The sequence below is a fragment of the Melanerpes formicivorus genome, unplaced genomic scaffold (assembly GCF_026170545.1).
Source record: "Melanerpes formicivorus ecotype bairdi unplaced genomic scaffold, bMelFor1.0.p_v2 SCAF_6, whole genome shotgun sequence".
In the NCBI taxonomy this organism is placed as follows: domain Eukaryota; kingdom Metazoa; phylum Chordata; class Aves; order Piciformes; family Picidae; genus Melanerpes; species Melanerpes formicivorus.
The window spans coordinates 35,689,250-35,711,894 of record NW_027142358.1 but is presented as its reverse complement, the minus strand read 5'-3'; the positions used below and the strand labels follow the sequence as shown (position 1 = coordinate 35,711,894).

Sequence of the window (22,645 nt, the reverse complement as noted above, 5' to 3'; positions counted from 1 at the left end):
TCAGGCTGTGCCAGGGGAGGTTCAGGCTGGAGGTCAGGAGGAAGTTTTACACAGAGTGTGATTGCCCCTTGGAATGGGCTGCCCAGGGAGGTGGTGGAGTCGCCATCGCTGGAGGTGTTCAGGAGGAGACTGGATAGGGTGCTTGGTTGCATGGTTTAGTTGATTAGGTGGTGTTGGATGATAGGTTGGACACGATGATCTTGAAGGTTTCTTCCAACCTGGTTTATTCTATTCTATTCAGAGGAAACTGCAGTGGACAAGTTAGAGCAAACCCTGGACATAGGCTCTAGTATGAACTGGGAAGTTGTGTGAGCAATCACTCCAAGAATAATATTTTTAGGTGCAGGAATTCTTGTCCTTAACCATTCCAGCACAAAGTGGCTAATGAGCTCTTCCTACGAGCAGGAAGAACATTTTCATTGTGGAGTTTAAAATCTGATTCATAAACAGACAACAGTTGCCTTGAGTGTGGGGGAAAAGCCTTCCAGACAACAGGCTCAGCATCACCTGCATCATTTTGCTTTCATGTTTATCAGCAGAAGGAACAAAATGCTATCATTGCCTTTCTGTTTAAGATGCCAATTTCACACATTAGAGTCTAGCAACACAGACCATACTTAAAAAAAACACTCTAAATAAGCCACTGCTTTCTGCAAGTCAGATAAAAAGTTACTTTTGCTGTGCAAACACATGTCCAACCTGTTTAATCTTCACACAGTAATTCTTATTAGTGTTTCCCAACTGAACTGGAAACCTCCTTAACACAGGGGTAAAACAGAGGGTTTTGTTCTTTTCCACCTAGGAGTATGTCATGGGTGAGAAAGCTCTCCTTTACTTTCTTCTTTCCTCACCCCAATCCCATTCACAGTGGCCTCACAATTTGTCCATTGGAAAGAAAGGGAAAAAAAAAAAAAAAGTAGTACATACTCCCTTAGAAAACGAAATTGCCTCCCCTCCAGAATCTTTAAAACAACTGAATTAAGGATGTTTAGTAGTTTTTGGTTTTGGTTGTGGTTTGCTTTTTTCCACTGTACTACCATCCCCTGGGAAAGCTTGCACGTATCATTATCATCATCTGTATGCACATCACCAAACCTGCACTCATTAGTGTGTATCAGTGTGGGTGCTGTCAAGATGTGGACTCCAGAATCAGCCAGGCTCACACCTATCAAGCAGTTATTTAGTAGCACACTTTGACGTTTTTCTGTATGAATCAGCATCTACACCCATCAGATACATCTCCTCAGATCACTTCCTGCCCCCTTCTAAATCGAACGGGTAACAGGGTTTGATATTCTACCTCATCCTGCTGCCAGGATTGACAAGAGTATCGAAAAATAAAAAATACTTCAGAAAAATACACAGAGGTGTCATAGTCTAGAAAGCCTGCCTTAGGGATATTGTGTGTGCAGCTTATCAGCTGGATACTAAAAAGCAGTCTCGTGTTTTCAAAATGCTTTATACATATCTTGCTTCTCCAAAGGTCAGTTTCATGGGAGAAGGTAATTTAAATAAAGAGTTCTCTTCTGCAGACGTAACAGTATGATTAGGAGCTCATTTGAGAAAATGAAAAGAAAAACACTAAGCAAGAACTAAGACACAGAAACATTTGTGATTGAGAGGAGAACAGAGGATAAGCGGTTTCAGAATGCTTGAGCCCCTTCAAAGACCAGAAGAGCAAGACCACACTTCACAGCAACAACTGGACTTGGTGGCATCTACAGGAAGGAGTCTGTGAAAGACAATTGCAATCTGGCCTTGTAAGTATTAGAGGCAAAGTTGTTATTTGTATATGCTTTTAAATCTCAACCAGTGATCTTCAACTCTTTCACCTTTAGTGCAGCTCAAGGCCAAACTCTGAGCACTGACCTAACACTGGGAAAGCTACCTCCAGAGAGCAAACTGAACATGGTCTCTTCAAGGGCAAAGTTAATTTTCCCCTGTAATTGCTTACCCAAACATGCATGAGATGAAGCAATAAACTGAGAGGAGGCAACTGCTCCTTGCACTCAGAGATCATCCTACTATCAGCTACACCATGGGACAGAAACCATGCAATTCAAATGCAGAAGTATCAGAGATGATCCTCTGAAGCTGCATCAGAGAACCTGACAAGAGTGTGATGACAGGAGGCTGGCAGGAAGAAAAGCAACTACTCAGACAAGCTGTTCCATGCCTGTAAAACAAAAGCCAGGGGAAAAGCCAACCAAGAGTCAGTCTGGTGTAAGTTTCGAGAGAAGATAAGAAGATAAAGATGGAACAGAAAGGAGACATCAGCTACAGAAGGCAAGAGACCAAGGTAGAAGTTCAGGAAGACAGGCTACAATTCAACAAGGAAACACATTGGTTGTCTACAAAGAACAGAGCTAGCAGCACTAATAATGGTGGAGAAGCCAGACCAGTGCCTTTCTGTTTCAAGGGACCTTCACCTAGAGCATACTTCCTTTTGGTATGAAATGTGGAGGGACCACTCGCAAAATTCAGGCATGAAGAGCCAAGCTGTGAAGCAGCTGAGTCTCACTTCCTCTTAAATTGCCTGTACCCATCCCTTTCCCTTTAAACAACTTCTCATGTGTTAGAGAACTCCTCAATCAATCTTCCTCCTAGACACCCAATGTGAATTGTGGGAGACACTGTTGATAGTGAAGGGGCTTTTGTTTTCCTATTAAAATCCACTACATAGTTTCATAGTTTCATTCAGGGTTGGAAGGGACCACAAGGATCATCTAGTTCCAACCCCCCTGCCATGGGCAGGGACACCCCACACTAGATCAGGCTGGACAGAGCCTCATCCAGCCTGCTCTTAAACACCCCCAGGGACGGGGCCCCAACCACCTCCCTGGACAACGCATTCCAGGGTCTCACCACTCTCATGGTGAAGAACCTCCTCCTCACATCTAGCCTGAATCTCCCCACCTCCAGCTTCATTCCATTCCCCCTAGTCCTATCACTACCTGACATCCTGAGAAGTCCTTCCCCAGCCTTCCTGTAGGCCCCCTTCAGATACTGGAAGGCCACAATTAGGTCACCTCAGAGCCTTCTCTTCTGCAGACTGAACAGCCCCAAGTCCTTCAGTCTGTCCTCATAGGAGAGGTGCTCCAGCCCTCTGATCATCCTTGTGGCCCTTCTCTGGACACATTCCAGCACCTCCACATCCCTCTTGTAATAGGGGCTCCAGAACTGGACACAGTACTCCAGGTGGGGTCTCACCAGGGCTGAGTAGAGGGGGAGGATCACCTCCCTCGACCTGCTAGCCACACTTCTCCTGATGCAGCCCAGGATCTGATTGGCTTTGCGGGCTGCAAGTGCACACTGAGAGCTCATGTTGAGCTTTTTGTCCACCAGCACCCCCAAGTCTCTCTCTTCAGGGCTACTTTCCAGCCAGTACACTACAGTTGCTTAGTAAAGCAGTCAGGAGTTAGAAAGTAAGATCAAGGTTGCCTCTGCAACATTAGTTCATCCCCCATGTTTTTGTGCATTCTAACAGCATCTACTCACAGCAATGCTCCCATACAGCGCTGCAGATGAAGCTATTTGCCTTTAAGATGCCTGCCTCATTCCTGGCACAAGATAAATTACATCCACTCATAGGACATTACTTGAGATTTTTCACTAGCCTTTCCAGCAACTTCAGTTCTTAAGAATTTAGAACATCTTTCTTCCTCATACCCATCCCACTACAACCAGGTAAAAGCTACCATTCTGCCTCACTGCACACAAGCAGAATCAGGACAGGATAAACCACTCAAAGCCTGGAAGTTTTCTGCTTTCTGTGCTCAGCCTTTTATTTTTAACTATTTTCTTCTTTGTATTCCGCGCCCCCCCCCATATATTCCAAACAGTTACCAATTAATTACCAGCATCTGTATGAAAGAGCTCCTATTTCATCTCAGCCTTTAGCTGGCGTGCAGCATGGACCGATAAAACAAGTGCTTACTGGTAGGAGCCTCCCAAGCCAGGAGCTAGTTCCTTGAATGCACACTCATAAGACAGTGGCAGGAGCTGCACCACCTGAACTTCAGAGAAACCCTTTTGTACCTTGAGTTTAAACAACCAGACTGAAACACCAGGCCTGAATGACTCAGAACACTGCACAAACAAGTGCTGAGAGTCTCCCTGCGGGAAAACGGGGATGCCAACGGAACCAATTTGGGAAGAGCCCGAGCAAGAGTCCCTTGAAACAAGGCCTCTTGCAGCCTCAACTGCTCACCAACAGAGGTGTCCCCCCCAAGTCACCACAGAGCGGCCGCAGTGCCGCCCGCCCTCCCCACGTACCTGTGGCAGGCAGTCAGGCCGGGACTCAAAGATGACGAGGAGGACGCCGATGGGCACTGTCACCTGCTCCAGCTCCAGGTCCTTGGCCACGCGCGTCCTGCGCAGCACGCGGCCCACGCTGTCCCGCGAGGAGGCTGCAATCTGCCGCAGGCCGATGGCCAGGCTGTTCAGCTTGGATGTGGACAGGCTCAGGCGCTTCAGCAACGGCAGCGCCAGCCTCCCTAGGAGACACAATGACTGTTGCAGACTGGCCTGGACAGGCTCAAGTAAAAGCTACTGAAGTAGTGAACCAAAGGTAAACTCAACTATTTCCCATGCCTCAGCAAATGAAAAATGCAATCCAGTAGCCACAATAAAACCACTCAAAGGTGACAATAATTTCACCCACCATCACATTTTCATTTAATGTGGTTTAAGTGATTTGTACATGAAGTGACATCAACACCCACAAGAGTATTTGTCCTATTTCAAGAACTGCTTATGTGTCTGAATCTCTTACAAGTGTCTACCTTTGCAGTGTTTCTGGAAGGCTTGGGGAGCAATTTCATCTTTTGATGTCACAGACAGAAATCCCAAAGCACAGGCATACACACAGCCCTTCTGTTCAGAATGGGCAAGCTACCTGAATTTTCCAGTCCGAACACATTCGGACAGCAAGTTCACCGCTCTGGCAGGAAGAGATGGTTCCCCTGGACCCTCAACACAAAGCGTGACAATCCAGGATACCTCATTTTCATACGCTGGACATCTCCCTATGGACACATCCCAGTCCCAGCCTCCCCAGGAACGCAGCAGTCCAGCACAGGAGAATGGGCTTAATCTGAGCCTCCCAAAGAGAACCTTCCTCAGACAGAAGGGGACGTGGGGCTTTTTGGAGCTTAAGTATAGAGATGACAGCCTTCCCCTCAGGAGCCAAACATTATCTTAAACAGCCCAGAAAATGCTCACTTTATGCATGGCACTGACAGAGGTGGTGTTTGTTACAGCACATTTACAAAGCCAGTGGCCTCTGGCAAAACAGATCACTACTTCGTGTTGCTTTGGTTTTGGTTGGCTGTTTTTGTTGTTGGGGGGGGAAGGGGACAGGTTTGGGGGCAATTTTTTTGTTGTTGGTGTTCTGTTGGGGTTTTTTACAATACACTGCTTACTGTTTTGCAAAGCCTGAGGATCTTCCCTGATGAAGGCAACTGTTTTGTGTAATTACAGACGCTGCACTGCTCACCCCGACAAGCTCTCAAGGTCCTAAAATCACTAATCTGTGACAGCTAATCCCAGGTGACAGAAAATTCCAGTTCTGCTCATTTCCTTCAAGGCCTGGAGAGATTAAACACATTCATGATATGGAAGGACTTGAAATACTACCTTTGTTTTCAGCCTCTTCTAAGTCCTTTTTGTTTGCCAAGAGAATTTCTTCTCTCTGGTCAGTTAGTAAGTCAGCAAGACGATAAATGATCTCTGCTCTCTGAAACAGAAAAGTTTCTGAGCTAATTTCTTACACACAGCCCCTGCCATTTGACATCTGGTCCCCTCAGTACATTTATGTTGACCAAATCTTCTCACTGTCCTGACTCCCCTGGTACCTGGAGCCAGCTGAGTTTTCCAGCCTGCATCACACTGAAAGACAAGGCCACTGTTTGGACCTCTACTGTGTTTTTAATTATCTTGCTTTCCACAGTCAGTCTTCTTCCCCAAACTCAAAATGTTCTTCCTTTAAGACCCTTGTCGTCTTCACAACAGATACCACATTTTACCCACCCAGCATCGGCGCAGCAATTGATAGTCTACATCTCCTCTTTTGCATAGCCTACACGCACAAAGGAGGGAATGGCGCAAGTTATTCCAGGTAATTCCGCAGCAGCTCTGAACTCAGCTTATCTCTGAGTGATATCTGATGCCATTACACTTTTCTATAATCCATGGAAGAAAGCATGCATTACTTCATAGTCCCAAGGTACATTTTCTTTCTGCTTTCATCACCTCTTTCAGCATGCTACAATCCAAGTGATGGACTGGGCACACAAAGAACAGATTCTTGTCCCAGGGGGCACAATTGTGTTATAAATCTGTGTTGTAAAGAAGCCACATACAGCTTAACAAGTGGGACCATATTGTTCTGTCACCTGCTCAGGCTGTAGAGCTGCCAGGGTCCTGCCACCAGCCCGAGCCATTTCACCCTGCTGCTCCACTGTAGGACCTGCAAAAAAACCCAAGATACGCTCAGCAGACAAAGTAACAGCACACATGGAAGTCAACACCAGCCCTCTCATCTTCCAGTGCTCTGCCCAAAGCAGGAAAGCAGCAGTTCTTAAAGAGACACATTCAAGAAGTCTGTTGCAGGCCAAAGCTGAAAATCTGTCACAAAATACTGCTACAGCCCCAGATGTGAAAAGGCTTCTCCTGGATTCTGAAAGGCCAGCATGTCAGGCAAGAGTGCACCACGTGTCAGAAAGACTCACAAGGCAGACAGGAAAGGAGGCAAACTGTCAAGCTGAAACACCCAACTGAGAAAACCAGAGAGGACAACAAAATAACAAGGGGATGTGCAAGAGAAGCCAAAATCCCATCTAACAGCTTGCAGAAAAATTGCTTTCCTTCTGCTTCACTCTTTCTGCATTTCAGAAGGGCTCATGTAGAAGAAAGATGGTATATTTGTTGGGTTTTTTTTGGCAGGATCTCAAAGAATATGTCTCAAAGTGCAACGACACAGAATGGAATACTTCTGTTTCACCAGGTTCGGGCAGCATTTCCCTGCTACCTGAAGCTACCTCACAAGCAGGTCATGGATAAACAAGTTGTGATTTTTAACTAAGATTGCCTGGAAAGCAGATGACTCGACAGTGATAAGTGTGACTCTTTGATTTGAGAAGGGGCCCACAGAAATTGCCAGAGCAGAAATTCCAACGTTACGGAAAATATCAAGAGGCAGAGTGGGAAGGGTAAGAAAGGAACCGGTGGACACGTGATTAATTAGACTTACTTAAGAAGCGTTACAAGGGTTTTTGTGAGCAAAGTCATGCCTTACTAAGTATGGCATGTTTGGTGCTCATCCAGAAAAGTGACAGGGATGTAAGCAGATGCAGCTGATCTAAAAATGGTACATGCATTTCCCAAGTGTGTACTTTGGAAGACAGCAGACAACAACATTTTCCACAACAGCAGAAGAGTCTGTAAAATTCCACAGGGACTTTTGCTGTTTGCCATAGCAGAAAGTGACTCAGAATGGGGTCACAAGATGATAATCTTTATGACTGATGTAGACTTATCACATTAGGGCTAACAGAGAAGTTGTCATTATCACACTTTTCCTGCAAAACAGCTTTCCAGAAGAGGATCTGGGGGTCCTGGTGGACATGAAGATGACCACAAAGCCAGCAAGCAGCATGCCCTTGCCACAAAGGCAACTGACAGTGTCCTGGGCTGCCTTAGGAAGGATGCTGCCAGGAGGTCAAAGGACGTGATCCATGCCCTCTGCTCAGCACTGGAATACTGTGCCCCGTTCTGAGCTCCCCAGTACAAGAGTGACATGGACACTGGGGAGTGAGTCCAAGGAAAGGCCACAAAAGATGGCAAAGGGACTACAGCATGTCTCATCTGTGGAAAGGATGGATGAGAGACTTCAGACTGTTTACTCTGGAAAAGAAAGCTCAGGAGGCATCTCATCAGTATGTACATATACCTGAAGGGATGGTGTATAGAGGACGGGGACAAGCGCTTTTCAGTGGCACCCAGTGACAAGGTTAAGAGACACAAACTTGCTACATGCCTCCAACCAGGCCCGGCACCACTGACCACAACCCTCTGTGCTCTGCCATTCAGACAGTTCTCAATCCACCTCACTGTCCACTCATCTAGCCCACACTTGCTGAGCTTACTTATGAAGATTGTTATGGCAGACAGTGTCAAAAGCCTTGCTGAAGTTGAGGCAGACAGCACCCATGGCTCTCCCCTCAGCTACCTAGCTGGTCACACCTTCATTTCTACCTTGAGTGCTATATGTAATTCTGGGTTTTGCTCATCTCAAAAAGGACACAATAGAATGAAAAGTTTCGAGCAAGAGAAACAGAGACAAGTAGGTTTTTGGAACAAGTGACCTTTGGTACAAATGAAAGAGAAATAATGAAGGCAAAGATAGATGTTTCATGTCTTCAGAGCTGAACAGGAGTTGATCATCCATAAAGGTGGCAGGGGCATCAAATAAAGCTATTGGGAAGAAAAGTCAAAACCTTCCCCACCCCTGAAAATCCAAATTAAAACAAGTGGTTCTTCATAGTTCCAGCACTAAGGTTTACACCCAGTATCTAGTTAGGGCTCTTGACTATTTTGACACAGAATCCTGGGGATGCTAGGTCTTTATGTGGGTTCAAATTCATACAAGCAATCCATTAAGGGTTTTTATATATCACGAAATTCAGCTCTGCTACATTGAAATTCTGCTCTGCCGAGGCGACAGATCTTTAGTCTGACCTTCTCCAGCAGCTATGACACCATGCCCATAAGGCAGGAGCAGTAAAACATTTCTGCCTACCACAACAGAAGACTGAGGTGTCAAAGGAATTTGTGCTAAGAAATTAAACACTATCTTAGTTCAGCTGCACGTTCTATGTCCAGATTTTCATATCCCCATGGCTAAAAATGGGGAAAATTCTACTTGCTGCGTTCTTCAAATGCAAGTCTGATGCAGCAGTTTATCATCTGGAGGGAACATTTTCTATTCCTGCTTTAGAAAATACCTTCCACAATCTGTTTTTCCAGAGGAGTGTGGTTTCCCAGTTATTACACAGATCTACCCAAATTTTGACTCCCACCTTTCAAGAAATCTCTACAACTCTTCATGTACACACAGCCTCTGTACTCACCTGCAGGTTTTACCTCTGAAAAAAAGGTTCCAACTTTTTTTCCTTCCACAATATCTGTAATGACGTGACCTGAGATCTTTGGGTGGGTTCCATTGGCAATCACTACAGAGGTGCCTCCTTGGAGGGCCCAGAGAGCTGCTTTCACCTACAGCAAGGGACAGAGCCAGTTCTAGGAAATTCATTTCTGGTTTGAACCGTCACTCTCAGCAAGACTTTTCCCACCACTCTGATAACTGATGCTTGTAAAGAGCATTCAACAGGCCACAGGAATGCCCACAGGTAGTCCCAGATGAGCTCAGCTATGTGTGCTTTGCCCTCCCTGAGCTGGCTGCCGCTTTGGAAGGGCGCCACAGCTCTTCCCAACAGCCAGCTTCTTTTCAGGGCATCTGCAAGGGTGCCTTGCTCAAATGCTCTTCATCACCACTGCCTCGTGTTACAGGTTCCTCTTATACTGGGTTTAAGGAACCCTAGGTGTCTGGGATTTCTTTAAGAGATTCTGTTGCCCATTTCTGACACTGATGAGCCCTCGATAACTAATACACTTCAAGTGACCATGGGATTTCACTTGTGCTGTGGAGCACTGCTCCAGCCATTATGGCATCAGGTGAGAACATTATGCAGTATCTTTAGCTGTCTGAATTACTCATTAGAGTTTGATCAGTCCAAGCACTCATTGAGAGCCTGGTTAAGATACAGAGGTATCCTCATTGATTATAACCCTTTGGTGAAGCTATCAAACTGCTGGGCTGTCATTAATTTTCTCTTAAACTCCTATGTAACTAAGAGAGAAGCTAAAGGAACCCATACGTTGTTCCAGGGTATTCACACAGTAGTTACAGCTGGAAAGGATCTCTGGAGATCATGTAGTCCAACTGCCTGCTCAAACAGCGTCAACTAGAGCAAGTAACTCAAGATGGTCCAGTCAGGTTTTGAACAGCTCCAAACACAGATTTCACAAGTTCCCTCATCAGTGTGCTCCAGTGTTTCAGCAAGCGCACTGTGAAGTTCCTGCATTCCAGTTTAATTTCTTCTATTTCAGTCTGTGCCCACTGTATCTGGTCTGTTCCCTGGACACCACTGAGAAGAGTCTGGGTTTGCATTCTCTATATCCTGCCTTCGGATATTTATACACAAACCTCTTCTTCCCAGGGGTAAGCAGCCCTAGCTCTCAACCTCTCCTAGAGACAGAGGCTCCAATTCTTTAATCATATTCATGCCTCTTGGTTGGATTCCCTGTAGTATGCCATGTCCTTCTTGCACTGCAGCATCTAGAACCAGACACAGCCCTACAGACATGGTCCCACTAGAGCTGAAGAGAAGGAAGTAGTATTTTCTCTCAACCTGCTGGCTATGTTCTTTTCTAATACAACTCAGGATGCTGTTGGCCTGCTTTGCCTAAAGGGCATACTGCTGGCTCACATTCCACATGGTGTCTACCAGGACCCTACGTCCTTTTCAGTGAACCTGCTTTCCAGACAGTCAACTCCCCAGCCCACACCAGCACACAGAGTTGGTCCTCCCTAGAGGTAGGACTCAGCATTTCCCACTAGTGAACTCTGTAAGGTTCCTGTCTGCCCATTTCTGCAGCCTGTCAAGATCCACCTGAACTGCAGCACCCACTATCTTCTCCATTTCCCTTTCTCACACCTCACTTTCTTTCAGAATAAAACCCCTATAAATGTTCCGTATTTCTACCTTGGCTTCCATGCCTCCCATTCCCACTCGGGATTTGGTTCCAAATGTTACAGACTGCTGGTCTCCCGGGTAGAATATGTCAATGAGCTTCGCATCATCGGAGCCTGGAGGGCTGTCAAAGAGTCCTGAAATAATGAAAATCCATTAGTGTCATACACTCTCATCATATATATCCTCCTCACCCATGAGACAAAAAGATAAAAAACCAATCCATCCATGAGGCTGGAAAGCTGTCAGTCCACTTTACAGGGCTGGAAGCACTCAATGAACTCTGACTTCTGTGTGAGTGGAAGCAGGAAACATGTAGCAGGCAGACTCAAGAACTGTAGCTTTACCAAAAGCATGATGAGTAAGAAACCGCTGCATCCATTCTTGCATGCAGCATGGCAGCCTGCAAGCTGAGAAGTAGTGACATTTGGTTGAGGTTGCAGAAACAGTTCAAAGCTTTTCTATGTTCAAAATAAGAACTTCGGTATGCAAGCCCACAACTGAAGAGGCAAAGGACAGTCCTCACCAAAATCTCAGATACACCAACACTGGCAAGCTATTGTAGAATATTATTTGGCATATACTCCTTGCTCCAAACACATAGTCTTTAAGCTGCATATTACTCATGGAATTCTGCATGGTTTTCTGGAACAAGTCTCAAGGGCTTTCTCACCCACTCAGATTTAGCAGTGGGGCAGACAGTCTTTGGCTTCAACAACAGCATCAGCATGGGGTGCATGCCTTTTGAGGCACATGGCAAATTGTCCCTGTACCAGACAGGAACTGAGGAGCTCAGTGAAGGCCAAATATAGATTCGAGTATCTGACATACTTCGATCCAACAAGAAAGTAAAGCAATGACTCACAAACCTTCTACATCTGAGAGAACAATCAGGAGATCGGTTTTCATTTCCACAGCAAGTCGTGCTGCCAGACTGTCATTGTCCTTCACACTAATCACCTGCAATGCACATTCCTATCAGCAACACTGAACTGCAGGAGGCACCAGGAAACATTTGGCTGCAACATACAAAAGCAAGCTACTGCTGCACTACCAGGTCCTTCTGAGCTCACCTGCTCACATGCACTGGAAACTCAGAGGTGATCTTTGTGTGAAATGTTTTTGTAATGCAGTAAAACTTTTGGAATATGCTTTTGGAATGCCGTAAACCAGTACTAAAATGACAAGCAGCATGATCAGCACCTGCATTCTCCACCTCAGTGTCCAGTGACAGGACAAGAGGTACTAACTGACCCTGGTTTAAACAAGGGTGCCGTACCAGATGCCCTGCACAAGTCTCTGACAACTTTAGGTGGAAACCAAACAGGGCATGCTTGCTTTTGGCACAGCAGACATCATCTGCCCTGCTTTCAGCCTACATTGTTGTCTCACGTCAGAAACAGACAGGTCAGCACAGTCTGCCAGTACCCTCTGCCCACAGTATTTTTTGTTGCAGGCGTCAGAGGTCCCCAGTCATGGCATTAGTGAAGTATACAGATAGTGTTGTACCATCTATAAGCAGGACCAACTCCCTTAGAATACTTTACCCACATTTACCCCCTGCAGATCACTGTTGGGCTCTGGAGGTGGGACAACAGCATCATTAGTGTTAATTATAGGGACAATATTCATTCTTAGTAGCTCGTGCAACGTTCCATTTAAGTTCCGACGTTTCTGTTCATCGTGGAAATCCAGATTGGTGACTAAGATCTGAAAGGAGGAGGAAATCAACACATATTGAGCCCACCACACAACATCATGATGAACAAATGTGTTCACCTTCAGATCAGTACAGAAACCTAAGCCACGCTGAAGGAGAGAGAATCCAAGAGAGAAATGCTCTTTTCACAACACTTCCAGGTTTACATGCCTTACCTTCCACCAGAGTCTACAATGGCCATTCTCAAGCTGACAGATCACAGGCTCCAGGAATCAAATTAGAAACAAAAATAAAAGCAGAATGGGGATGCTGATGGTAACTACTAAGACCCTAAACAATTTGACAGATTACTCAGGATACTGCATTTCCTGTTTTCCTTCCCACTGTGATGGTTCTACTGTCACAAGCAGAGGGGGATTTTGTCTCAAGTTTTCTCAGCTCTAGAGCTCACTTGTTTTTCTGAAAGAATCTTGGTCCACCAGCCTCCTGTATGCAGACAGCATCCCTTTTTGTTATTGTCAGACAAGAAAAAAACAAAACCTCAATGCTTGCTCTGAAGATGTTTGGGGTTTTGTTTGTGGTTTTTTTCATTTTTACTTTGGTATTGGACAGTTGAGAACTAAGCAAACAACTCCCCCACCACAAACATTACGATAGCAGTGGGAGTCAATGTGTACACTGACTTCACTGGCATGAGCAACTAATTCTTCTAAATCATAAGAATGGTGTTGTCTGCAGACCTGAACAAGATTGTGATCTAGTGCAAACTGCAGTGACCGTCAGCTATCCTGCAAACATGTTAGTGATGCCAGCTACACTGCACTACAGGGAGAAGTTCCTCCAAGTGAGGTCTCATACTAGGCTCCTACACTCATTAGAAGTGTCTCAATGAGTGAAGTCTTACAGCTGATGCAATTCTGTGTTCTCAGAGTATTTAAGATAAGCAAAGCCTGTTTAAGAGTTGTTCAATTAATACAGCTGCAGTATTCAGCAAAGGTGGAAGACCCAAGCTATGGATACAATCACTCACAAATTAGAAAGGCTTGAGGAACAGATGGACAGCGAGTTCTGAAATGTGCATGGGTGCTTCTGTCAGCTCTACAGACTATGTGCAAGTTCAGCCACTTGTGATTTTTAACCTCTCACTTTGGATTGCCAACTTCAGCTTTTGTGAAGTCCTTAACAGAAACCACCCCCACCCCACACACTGGAGCAGGACACACACAAACTCCAAAGTGAAAAAGCATATTTGCTCCACCTTGACAAGAGGTCACCCCCTTTCAGAATTACTTAGCAAGCCACTCTTGCACAAGCTGCTGTGTACACTACAATAATAAGCCCCCAAAGAGGATGACAATAGAAATGCAAGACCACAATAACAGCATATACAACCATGGCAAACAAATCCAAGAGCAATTCCATCACTAATTGAGGTAGTAAGTCAGTCTAGGAAAGACAAAATCCCTTACCTGAGCTGCACAGATGCTGTACTGTGTAAACATGGCCTCGTAGAGAGCCATTAGTCCACTCTGGCCAGCTGCTGCACAGGCTCGGGCCTCCAAGACTGGGATAGCCTACAAAGATAAAGACCAGCTGTCAGGCAGTAGCTGTAGGAGGTATTACCCAACGTTCAAGGAGGAGCAGGGGTGCCCCCAGGCACTCACCATGTCTTTGAGCTGACTCTGGCCAGAGTGCAGTGCCTGCCTCACGCTCTGAGAGAGCAGGATCTCGTGGCGCAGCCGCTGCTTGCCGAAAGCCACAGCACCACTGGTGACAATCATCATCTCCCGGCCCTGGTTCTGCAGCATTGACACCTGTGAGTGCAGACACGAGAAACAGGGCCTGCAGTAAGACCACTGCCAGCACAATAGCTCTGGCTATTACAGATAACCTTATACTCAGCAGTTCTTGCTTAGGCGACTGTTGTGTTCCATCTGAGGATGCACAAGGCAAGGTGACCACCCTCCAAGATACTTCTGAACACCTTCCTAGCCACTTCGGAGCTAGGCAACGGCCTCCATGCAATCTGTACCTTCTGCCAAATCTGCTTTCCACACTACCAGTCTTTATGAGAGAGTCATGCTGGACTTTTCACAAGATGTATTATAAGGTAACACTTCATACTCCTCACCCCTCCACCTCCATTGCTACAGATTAGGAGAGGTAAGATATGAAAAAGCTGTAAAGTAGCAGCTGGACCTTCCACAAACCTCCTTAGTCACCATCCCTTCCCAAAGCTGCCATTATATAACAATTTGGAATTCTAGGAGTGAAGAACCTAACTCTGAACAGTATAGACTTATCTACTTCTTCCTTACATGTATCTGACCAGATTCTTTTCTAAGCTCCCCAGCTAAATGCCTTAAGTTCATTTATTGACTTTTCTTCCCAGAGAAGATATGTCCAATCCTCACCAAAGCAGTAACTCCCCTTTGCAGAACCAGTCCATGGTTGATCCTACCAGCTTTTCCTGCAAGTAATGAGGTTTCAAGCTTTCTCCTGGAGAAAATCTGCAAATGCTCAGATAATCAAGATGAGTCTACTTTTCCTGCAGATTTCACAAACTTCAGTGCCACCTTCCTGCTAGGTATAGTTAATGCTCCAGTCACGTTACCTACGCATAAAAATCTCACTGTGGAAATCTCCCCCTCAACACTAGGTCTGGCTGACATGAAGTTTACTTCCTTCCCCAGTGCCCGTATAGTGCTGTGTTCTGGGTTTCAGGACCACAACAGTGTTGGCAACATTCTGATGTCCTGCCTGATACTAAACAGTGTTTGCACAGCGTCAAAGCCTTCTCTTTTTCCCATGATAAGCAGTACTTGCACAGCTTTAAGGCTTTCTTTTTCCCACTAAATCCCATCACAGTAGGTATGCTAGGGGCTGTGCAAGAAGCTTCAGAAGGATGCATTTGGGACAGGTAGTAAGAACTGGTCAAAGGGACATTCCATACCACATAAGATCATGTTCAGTAATAAAACCAGGGCAGGAGAATAGGAAAGGGGAGTGGGTCATCTTCCAAGGTGGCTGCCGCTCAGTGACTGGTTGGGAGTTGGTCTGCTTGCTTGAGGTAGTGAGTGATCACCTTAGCATCACATGTTTCTTTTCCCCTTTCCTTTGCTTATTATAACTTTATTTCAACCCATGACTTCCCACTTTCGCTCCTCCTGTTTCCTTCACAATTTGACTGGTGATGAGGCAGAGGTGGGGGAGCAAGCAAGCATCTGTGTGGGTGCTCAGCTGCTGGTCAAGACCATCCCACCGCATCTTCAGGCGCCAATTTACTGAGTTGCATGATTTATGCTACCACAGCACAGAGGCACAAAGGGGGGAAATCCCAACACCGCTTTAAAAGGCCACCACTGTTGCACAAGATCTTCCTACAATCCTGTGTGTCATCCAACAGCCACCAAGCATCTGAAGCTAAAAATGAGCATTCCACAGCAGTCCCAGAATTACCTGCTCCACAATAGATGCCAGCCGGCCGAGGGCCAAACCACACTCATCCCCTCGGGTCACAACAGCACTGCCCAGCTTCACCACGATGCGCTTGGCATGCTTCAGCTCGCTGCGGTGCGCAAAGGACTTGCCGTGCGTGCGGCTCAGCGGCACGGTGATGAAGGGGATGTTGCTCCAGCAGCGCAGGGACTCGCTCCTCACTCTCTGGCTACGGCCAGGGAAATCTGTGATTGAAGAAAGAGAGACACAGAGAGAAAAAGGGCAGTTTTAAGTGTTTCCTTCAGACTTTAAGCCCCATGAAGTGGTCAGGCGGTTGGACTAGATGATGGGTGCAGGTCCCCTCCAACTGATCTAAGTCTAGCTTAGTCACTCCTAAGCAATAGCTCATCTGAAGAGGTAGAGGCTTCTTCACAAATCAGTAAATTGAACCCTCAGGTGTGGTCAGAGAAATCTCATTTTATGTATCCGTTCAATCTCTCTAACCTTGATGCTCTGCGACACAAAATAGATTAATTTGTAACCTAAAGTGGGTGTAACTTCTGCTGGAGAAAAGAAGAATGGACATTGTGCTACAGAAATAAACATCCTTTAGCAACGTTTTGAATTAATTCTTTTGCTCATTATACACACAGAAGCAGCTTAAATGATCAATCATAATTGAGAGAGCTGCACTAACATGTCACATACACAGAAGTAGAAAATGGATTTCACTTGCCCCTCATTTTCACGAGGGCATACTTGTGAACCTACATAAGGCCTACCATACATAGGAAAAAGTGAAGGAGTCAAATTTAGCTGCTCTTTGTAGCCTTATACATTAGCATACGGACATTTGCTTATCCCACACACTACAACTAGAAAGGTGTAAAAGCCATTTCCAGTTCTCTTGCCTACAGCTTCAGGGTTTAGGAGCTTCCAAGGAGGCAGCTGTTGAGGCATAACCAGTATCTGAAATCACTTTTTTCCCAGAAAAACAAGGAAAAAGACAACGGTTCTAGAACAAACAGAGAATCTGATTCATCTCCAATGAAGTACTAATTGCTAACTATCCTCTGTGACTGTCAAAAGCTATCTATTTTAGGTATTTTAGACTGGACTGAATTCGGCTCCCACATTACATAGGCAACACGCTTCAGGTGAGGAAAGCGCATTAGCTTGCTTCACAGGTGGCTAGGGAGAAGCCGATCCAGCCACGCAGACTGTGTCTGGGACAGAAAGGTTTCCAGGCGCTGCAGTTTTGAAATCCTGCACCTTGTCAACAGCTTTGACTCCTTAATAAAGGAACGGAAACGTATGGAAAAGACTCAAGAGTTCGGCACTGCAGATCCTTCCAAGTAACCTGTGTGAAGGTTGCTTCCCAGGAGTGAAGCAGAATTTCGCAGTGCACAAAAGCTGAACAGGATCCCAAGAGAAGCAACGAAGAACAAAATAAAACTGTGATAAATGCTCAATTCAGCTTCAGAGCACAACTGGTGAAATAACCAGACTTGCTTCAGTACTGGATAGTGGCTGCTGTCAACAGGAAGGACTAACGTTCACAGTGTCAACTAGTTCACTGACTTTGCAAAATGTGGAATATTTAGAAGCACTACAAATGCAGAAGTCAACAGAGCTAGAGTCAGGAAAAAGTTTTGTATTATCAAGACCTTAACATTTGTTAATTCATATGAATATTAACAGCAGAACTGCTAACACACAGACCAATGGGAAACTAATCTTGCATGCAGCAGTAGAGAGTCAATCTCTCAATCTAAGAGAGGCTATCTATACACACCGGCTGTACCGCAGACCACTAATCAAAGAGACAGGGACCCCTTCTCTCAAGTCAGGACTTCAGGGAACAGCTATTTACTAGGTACCTATGTATTTACACTCTGGTTTCCTGCAAGCTTCTAATCCAAGTAATTTTCAATCATAGACTCATAGAATCAGTCAGGGTTGGAAGGAACCACAAGTTCCAACCCCCCTGCCATGGGCAGGGACACCCCACACTAGATCAGCCTGGCCACAGCCTCAGCCAGCCTGGGCTTAAACACCTCCAGGGACAGGGCCCCAACCACCTCCCTGGACAACCCATTCCAGGGCTTCACCACTCTCATGGGGAAGAACCTCCTCCTCACATCCAGCCTGAATCTCCCCACCTCCAGCCTCATTCCATTCCCCCTAGTTCTATCACTACCTGAGATCCTGAGCAGTCCCTCCCCAGCCTTCCTGTAGCCCCCTTCAGATCCTGGAAGGCCACAATGAGGTCACCTCGGAGCCTTCTCTTCTCCAGACTGAACAGCCCCAACCCCTTCAGTCTGTCCTCACAGGAGAGGTGCTCCAGCCCTCTGATCATCCTCCTGGCCCTGCTCTGGACACCTTCCAGCACCTCCAGATCCCTCTTGTCATAGGGGCTCCAGAGCTGGAGGCAGTACTCCAGGTGGGGTCTCACCAGGGCTGAGTAGAGGGGGAGAATCACCTCCCTCGACCTGCTGGCCACACTTCTCCTGATGCAGCCCAGGATCTGGTTGGCTTTCCGGGCTGCAAGTGCACATTGAGAGTTCATGTTGAGCTTCTCCTCCACCAGCACCCCCAAGTCTCTCTCCTCAGGGCTACTTTCCAGCCAGTCCCTGCCCAGCCTGGATTTGTGCCTGGGGTTGCCTCAACCCAGATGCAGGACCCTGCACTTGCTCTTATTGAACTTCATGAGGTTGGCTTGTGCCCACCTCTCCAGCCTGTCCAGGTCCCTCTGGATGGCCTCCCTTCCCTCCAGCCTGTCTGCTGCACCACACAGCTTGGTGTCATCAGCAAACTTGCTGAGGGTGCACTCAATGCCACTGTCCATGTCACCCACAAAGATGTTGAACAAGACAGGTCCCAGGACTGATCCCTGAGGGACTCCGCTTGTCCCTGGCCTCCACTGGGACATGGAGCCATTGACAGCCACTCTTTGGGTGCGGCCATCAAGCCAGTTCCTTATCCATCTAGTGGTCACCCCTCACACCCATGTGTCACCAGTTTGGAGACCAGGATGTGGTGCGGGACAGTGTCGAAGGCTTTGCTCAGGCCCAGGTAAAAAACATCAGTTGCTCGCCCCTCGTCTATTAACGTTGTCACCTGCTCATAGAAGGCCACCAGGTTGGTCAGGTAGGATTTGCTTTACTAAAGATGTCTGTGGGCTGAAAATGTAGATAGGGGAGCAGGCATAATCTAATCCTGTCATCCAGGAATGTATGAGGTTGACATAAAGAACTTGTACAACAGCAGTACTTTCCCAGCTGGTCTTTCTGTTTGGAATGCATGACAGAATGAAAAATACATCCCCTCACACCCCCAGCTGAATCACTGAAGGAGAAAGTACCATTAAGAGAGTATAGCTTCAACCACAACTCACTTCAGAGGCTGTAAGTTTTGAATGGTGTTAATGAGATGATTCTCCTTTCAACAGAGGAAAGAGCACAGCATGCCCAGACACATACTGCCCAAGGTTATTAGAGATGTGTGCTTTCTCTCATACATACGTAGACAGGAGACAGCTGCGACGGCATGGGGTGAGAACACAAAGCACCACCCAGGGGAACGGACAAGAGGACTCAGTGCAGCTTGACACAACATTTTGAGATGCCTCTGCAAACCAAGGATATCTGTAAGTTAAAAGGAAGGGAGAAAGGTAGTAAAAAACACGGTATGGTTAAATATCAGTGAACATCCATCTCTATTTCTTTCCCCACTGCCTCCCCAACTCGTTCTTTTAGTACACTCTTAACCCAGTTTCCTTGTGCAAGCGACAGACAGCCAACTCTCTCCACTTTGCAGAATTCTCACTGTGATTTAGAAGAGCTGAAGGACTCTGATCCCTTCCTGCTGGCAGAAGATCATTATTAAAGGTCAAGATCAAAATGTGGTTCCCCAAGAAGGGAAAAGACTATTAGTGAGTCTACAACAGAGAAAAGTCACAACTTTGTTCAGAAAACCAAAAAAAAAAAGGGAAGAGGTTGTATCACCCAGAATCCCTTCTACCCCTGTTACCCTGAGTGGAACCAACAGCTCCCTCTTCACAGACCATCTCCCTTAGCAAACACAACCAGGCACTCTGCCTGAAGTTCTACCTGCCAGATATTTCCTGTGACAACCTCTCCTGTCAGGCCTTCAGCTCCCACTGCAGCAATAATCCTGTCACTAGAATGCAGATCCATACTAGCTAGGTCAAGCTGCATTACCTCCTTCCTTGCTCCTCCTGATTTATCAGGGAACCACTTCACATTATCACTACAGGGCTGCTTGCAACCAAACCCAACCTTGCCATGGAAGACTGCCTCATTTCCTTTTGTCAGGTACAACTTTGCTAAGAGGAAGTAGCCAAGGAGGAATGAGAAGTGGTAGATGGTATCAATCTTTTGAAGGAAAAAGCATTGCAAAGAAATTGCATGATTTTGAAACTAGCTTCAGAGAAGAAGCAAGGAGACTAAGTTAACAAGAAGACAGAAATGGACATTCTAAAGCAGTAGCACAAAAGGAGATACATGCAATGGGAACGATGGTGACTAAGTTAACAAGAAGACAGAAATGGACATTCTAAAGCAGTAGCACAAAAGGAGATACGTGCAATGGGAACAACGGTGCCAGAAAGCACAGACAGAGCACGCGGCTGTGAATGGGAAGCCAGTCTGAGGCTGCAGAACAACTCCTTTCTCTCTTTTTACTCCAACAAGAATTTAAAATTAGTTTCAATCCTCATTGCCTATTCCCAGCACTTCCACACCTGGTATAGTCAGGGTCTTCAGTAACAAGCCCCAAAGGGTGCATAATTAAAAAAATTTTAAAAATAGATCCCGAGTGTCTGCCTTGCCTGGAAGGAGAGGAAAACATAAACACAAATGCATTACTCAGGTCTGTCTCCAAGACTCTAGTAGCAGCTGAATTTTTCATTTTTTTCCTTACCAGGTAAATGTACTGTTTCCAAACTAACCTCCAAAACTGATTTTAAAAAATATCATTCTGGCACATCTCTTTAAATATCCAAAGCTATGCTTAAATTACTGCCCACAGAAAGCAACCTACTATTGGCTAGTTTTCACGGATTTATTATATTCACAGTATCATTTAGGGTTGGAAGGGGCCACAAGGATCATCTAGTTCCAACCCCCCTGCCATGGGCAGGGACACCCCACACTAGATCAGCCTGGCCACAGCCTCAGCCAGCCTGGGCTTAAACACCTCCAGGGACGGTGCCCCAACCACCTCCCTGGACAACCCATTCCAGGGCTTCACCACTCTCATGGGGAAGAACTTCCTCCTCACATCCAGTCTGAGTCTCCCCACCTCCAGCTTCATTCCATTCCTCCTAATCCTATGAGCAGTACAGTACATTTAGATTCTGGTGCAGATCAGCGCAAAAAGCCTCAGTTAACTTCCCAAGCAATCAGCAGTCTCAAACCCAAAACTGGTGCCTTCTAACAACAATCCTCAACACTGCTTTTTCAGTAGGTTGGCTGCAGGCCCATGGGATCTCTGCAACAATCTGCAGTGAGTTGATAAAACAGAACTAAATAAACTGGGTTTATGGGTTTACATATAATGGTCAACATTTCAACTAAGTGTTAGGAGACTCCACCTGTAAAAAAAGTCTGGAAACCAAACTCCTACAGAAAGAGTTATACTGTACTACAGCCAAGCAATTAAGCAGAGACAAACCAAGTTCCAAGGAAATGCACACAAGTTTAATGACGTCTTTTACCATGGCACAAATAAATGCGCTGTAGCCTTCAGAGGGGTTGTTATTTAAACAGCTTTGCTATCTTACCAACTCAAATTTTGCAAGAAGAAAGTAAAACCCGTGCAGTTCTCGGTGCGAACTCGAAAGCAGGAAATTTTCCGAGGCAAGCCAGCTCATCAGAACTTATTAACATAAAGCAAAGCTTCAAATAAATTGTCTTTAGAGCAGTTTGCAAATATCTTTACCCAGGCCCTGTGGAAGTTGTACACCGAAATAAGAGGCAAGTCAAAGCGACAGCTGCCATGCAATTCTCTTCCCAAGAACCCATTCCAGGAGAACAGTGCGCTCGCAGCAGCCTGCATCTACTGGCACTGCACTGTGCAGCGGCGTAAATCGTCACTGGCCTGTCAGAGCCATTCTCGCCACTCAACGACTCAAGAGACAGAGGCCGCGGAAGCTCCGTGTTGCTCCCCCGCCTTACACCTTGTCTGCAAGGAAGCTGGCAGCGCACGCAGGGTGATGCTGCACGGCGGCAGCTCTAGAGACGGGACTGGGACCTGCGCCTGCCTGCGCTGCAAAGGCCAAGCTGACGAGCGGAGCGCTTCGCCCTCGGGGCAAGCAGCAGAACCTACTCCAGCACAGGCTGCCGCAAAGCCCAACGGCAGACAAGTCACCTGTAGCACGTTTATCACGGACACTCTCCGCGTCACTCCTCGCCCCAGCGCCGGGACCACACCGCGCGAGCCTAACGCCGACTGTGGGACACAGCCCACAGCAGCGGCGCCGGCGAGGAAGCCCGGAGACGGCCCCCCTGGCCCGCCGCAGCCAATCCCCGGCCTCCCCAGGCGGCCGGCGACAGCCCCCCTGCCCCACCGCAGCCAATCCCCGGGCTGCCGCGGCAGGCCAGCTGACCCGCCGCAGCCAATCCCTGGGCTGTTGTGAGGCGCGGCGCTGCCCCAGCAGATGATGTAATTCTTCTCCACGTTGCAGCACAAAATCCAGGGCTTTGCGAGT

General features: G+C 46.6%; 1 protein-coding gene across 3 annotated transcripts in view; it reads right to left on the bottom strand.

Moving 5' to 3' along the window:
- Positions 1-22,396, bottom strand: part of ALDH18A1 (aldehyde dehydrogenase 18 family member A1) — a 29,138-nt gene extending 6,742 nt beyond the window's left edge. The window contains exons 1-12 of one of the 3 annotated variants that reach the window (XM_068140479.1): positions 22,306-22,396; positions 19,437-19,559; positions 15,934-16,157; positions 14,139-14,288; positions 13,944-14,048; positions 12,366-12,524; positions 11,684-11,774; positions 10,827-10,951; positions 9,132-9,276; positions 6,396-6,469; positions 5,638-5,737; positions 4,276-4,496 (exon numbers count right to left, since the gene is read on the bottom strand). In XM_068140479.1, the coding sequence (XP_067996580.1) occupies positions 4,276-4,496; positions 5,638-5,737; positions 6,396-6,469; positions 9,132-9,276; positions 10,827-10,951; positions 11,684-11,774; positions 12,366-12,524; positions 13,944-14,048; positions 14,139-14,288; positions 15,934-16,157; positions 19,437-19,530 (1,488 nt within the window). In that variant the 5' untranslated portion in view covers positions 19,531-19,559; positions 22,306-22,396. The remainder of the gene's footprint in view (positions 1-4,275; positions 4,497-5,637; positions 5,738-6,395; positions 6,470-9,131; positions 9,277-10,826; positions 10,952-11,683; positions 11,775-12,365; positions 12,525-13,943; positions 14,049-14,138; positions 14,289-15,933; positions 16,158-19,436; positions 19,560-22,305) is intronic. The other 2 variants (XM_068140478.1, XM_068140481.1) reach the window with 2 other exon arrangements.
- Positions 22,397-22,645: the final 249 nt, after the last annotated feature.